Here is a 1267-nt window from a genome sequence, read left to right as displayed (position 1 = left end):
TCCCAGACACTTTCCCAGTGGCTTTTTGATGCACTCACTCTGACCCTGCTCCAGACCTCCTTGGACATCCCTTCTGATTTCCTCCACACAGACACTACCCCACCGCCTTTCTGCCACTCCACTTCCCTGCAGATCTTCCAATATATCTGTAATCCAAGTTCCTGCTGGATGACAGAGAAAATCCAGAAATACCACACAATGCCCAAAATAAAACACAGACAGAGATGGCTCTTCCAGCCCCAACCTCCTCCTTTCCTCCACTACCTCACCTGGGCTGAGGTCTCCTGGCATGGCCTCAGGGCTACGCATATCTGGGATCCAGGGCTCTTTCCTTCCTTCAAGCAGGGAAATCAGCACGGGTTTGGGGGCTGGAACTGGAGTTTCAGTGACAGAAATATGAAGATAAGAGAGTTTCCCTGATTCTGGCACAACTACTTGTCCAACAACTCCACTCTCTGTCCCTCATCATGATGAAACCACAATTCCGACCAGAATTACTTTTATAGAATTATAATTTCATGGAATTTCCTTTTATATTTTAAAATTCCTCAACACTGAAGGCTTCAAAAATGTTTATGGGAATGGAATAAAGAGACAATAAATGCTAAAGTAATACCTTGGGAGTGGTCTGGCTGCTGCAGCTGGTGGCACCATGCAATGTAGCAAATAAAGGGCTGTTTGCAGGGAGCTGGTTCTAACCTCCCCCGGGCTGATGCCTGCTTGCCAGCATTAACTCAGGAGCCAGCATTAAATCAGAGTGCTGAGCACAAAAAGCCCCTCATAAAACTCATGCTTCCCTGTGGTTTTTTTGTTCCTGTCATTGTGGTGTTGGTCAAGAAGTAACTGCATGGTGACTATTCAAGACCCAGTCTGCAGAGGCTCATTCTGCACAGCTACAAGTGCCCTAAGGAGGAGGAAAGGCAGCAAAGCCCTCACCCAGCGAGGCCACGCACTGGTATGTCTCCAGCATCACGTCCCGGTAGAGCGCTCGCTGCGCAGGGTCCAGCAGCGCCCACTCCTCCCTGCTGAAATACACGGCCACCTCCGCAAAGCTCACGGGCTCCTGCAAGCAAAGAGGCTCCTTGCTGGGAACAGCCCAGGCCCAGGGAAGCAGCTCGCACAGGACACAAACTCCCGTCCCGGCCGCTTCTCTGGCCCCAGCACACACACGCTGCCTGAGGCCACCTCCCTCTCCCCCTGCATTCACACCCCTCGCCCCTCGGCCTCTCCTGCCCGCTTCCCCCAGCCCCTACCTGAGATGGAGGTG

At 52.3% G+C, this 1267-nt stretch overlaps 1 protein-coding gene across 1 annotated transcript in view; it reads right to left on the bottom strand.

Annotated features, from left to right (window-relative positions):
• The window catches only part of LOC116216265 (zinc finger protein 621-like), a gene marked incomplete at its 3' end in the record, with an annotated part of 50202 nt that continues 48935 nt past the window's right edge, over nucleotides 1-1267 (bottom strand). Inside the window, exons 2-4 of the mRNA XM_031552253.1 lie at nucleotides 937-1063; nucleotides 270-374; nucleotides 1-161 (exon numbers count right to left, since the gene is read on the bottom strand). Coding sequence (XP_031408113.1) covers nucleotides 1-161; nucleotides 270-374; nucleotides 937-1063 — 393 coding nt within the window. The remainder of the gene's footprint in view (nucleotides 162-269; nucleotides 375-936; nucleotides 1064-1267) is intronic.

The sequence above is a fragment of the Meleagris gallopavo genome, chromosome 2, assembly GCF_000146605.3.
Source record: "Meleagris gallopavo isolate NT-WF06-2002-E0010 breed Aviagen turkey brand Nicholas breeding stock chromosome 2, Turkey_5.1, whole genome shotgun sequence".
NCBI lineage: Eukaryota > Metazoa > Chordata > Aves > Galliformes > Phasianidae > Meleagris > Meleagris gallopavo.
This window is presented reverse-complemented; position numbering and strand designations above follow the sequence as displayed.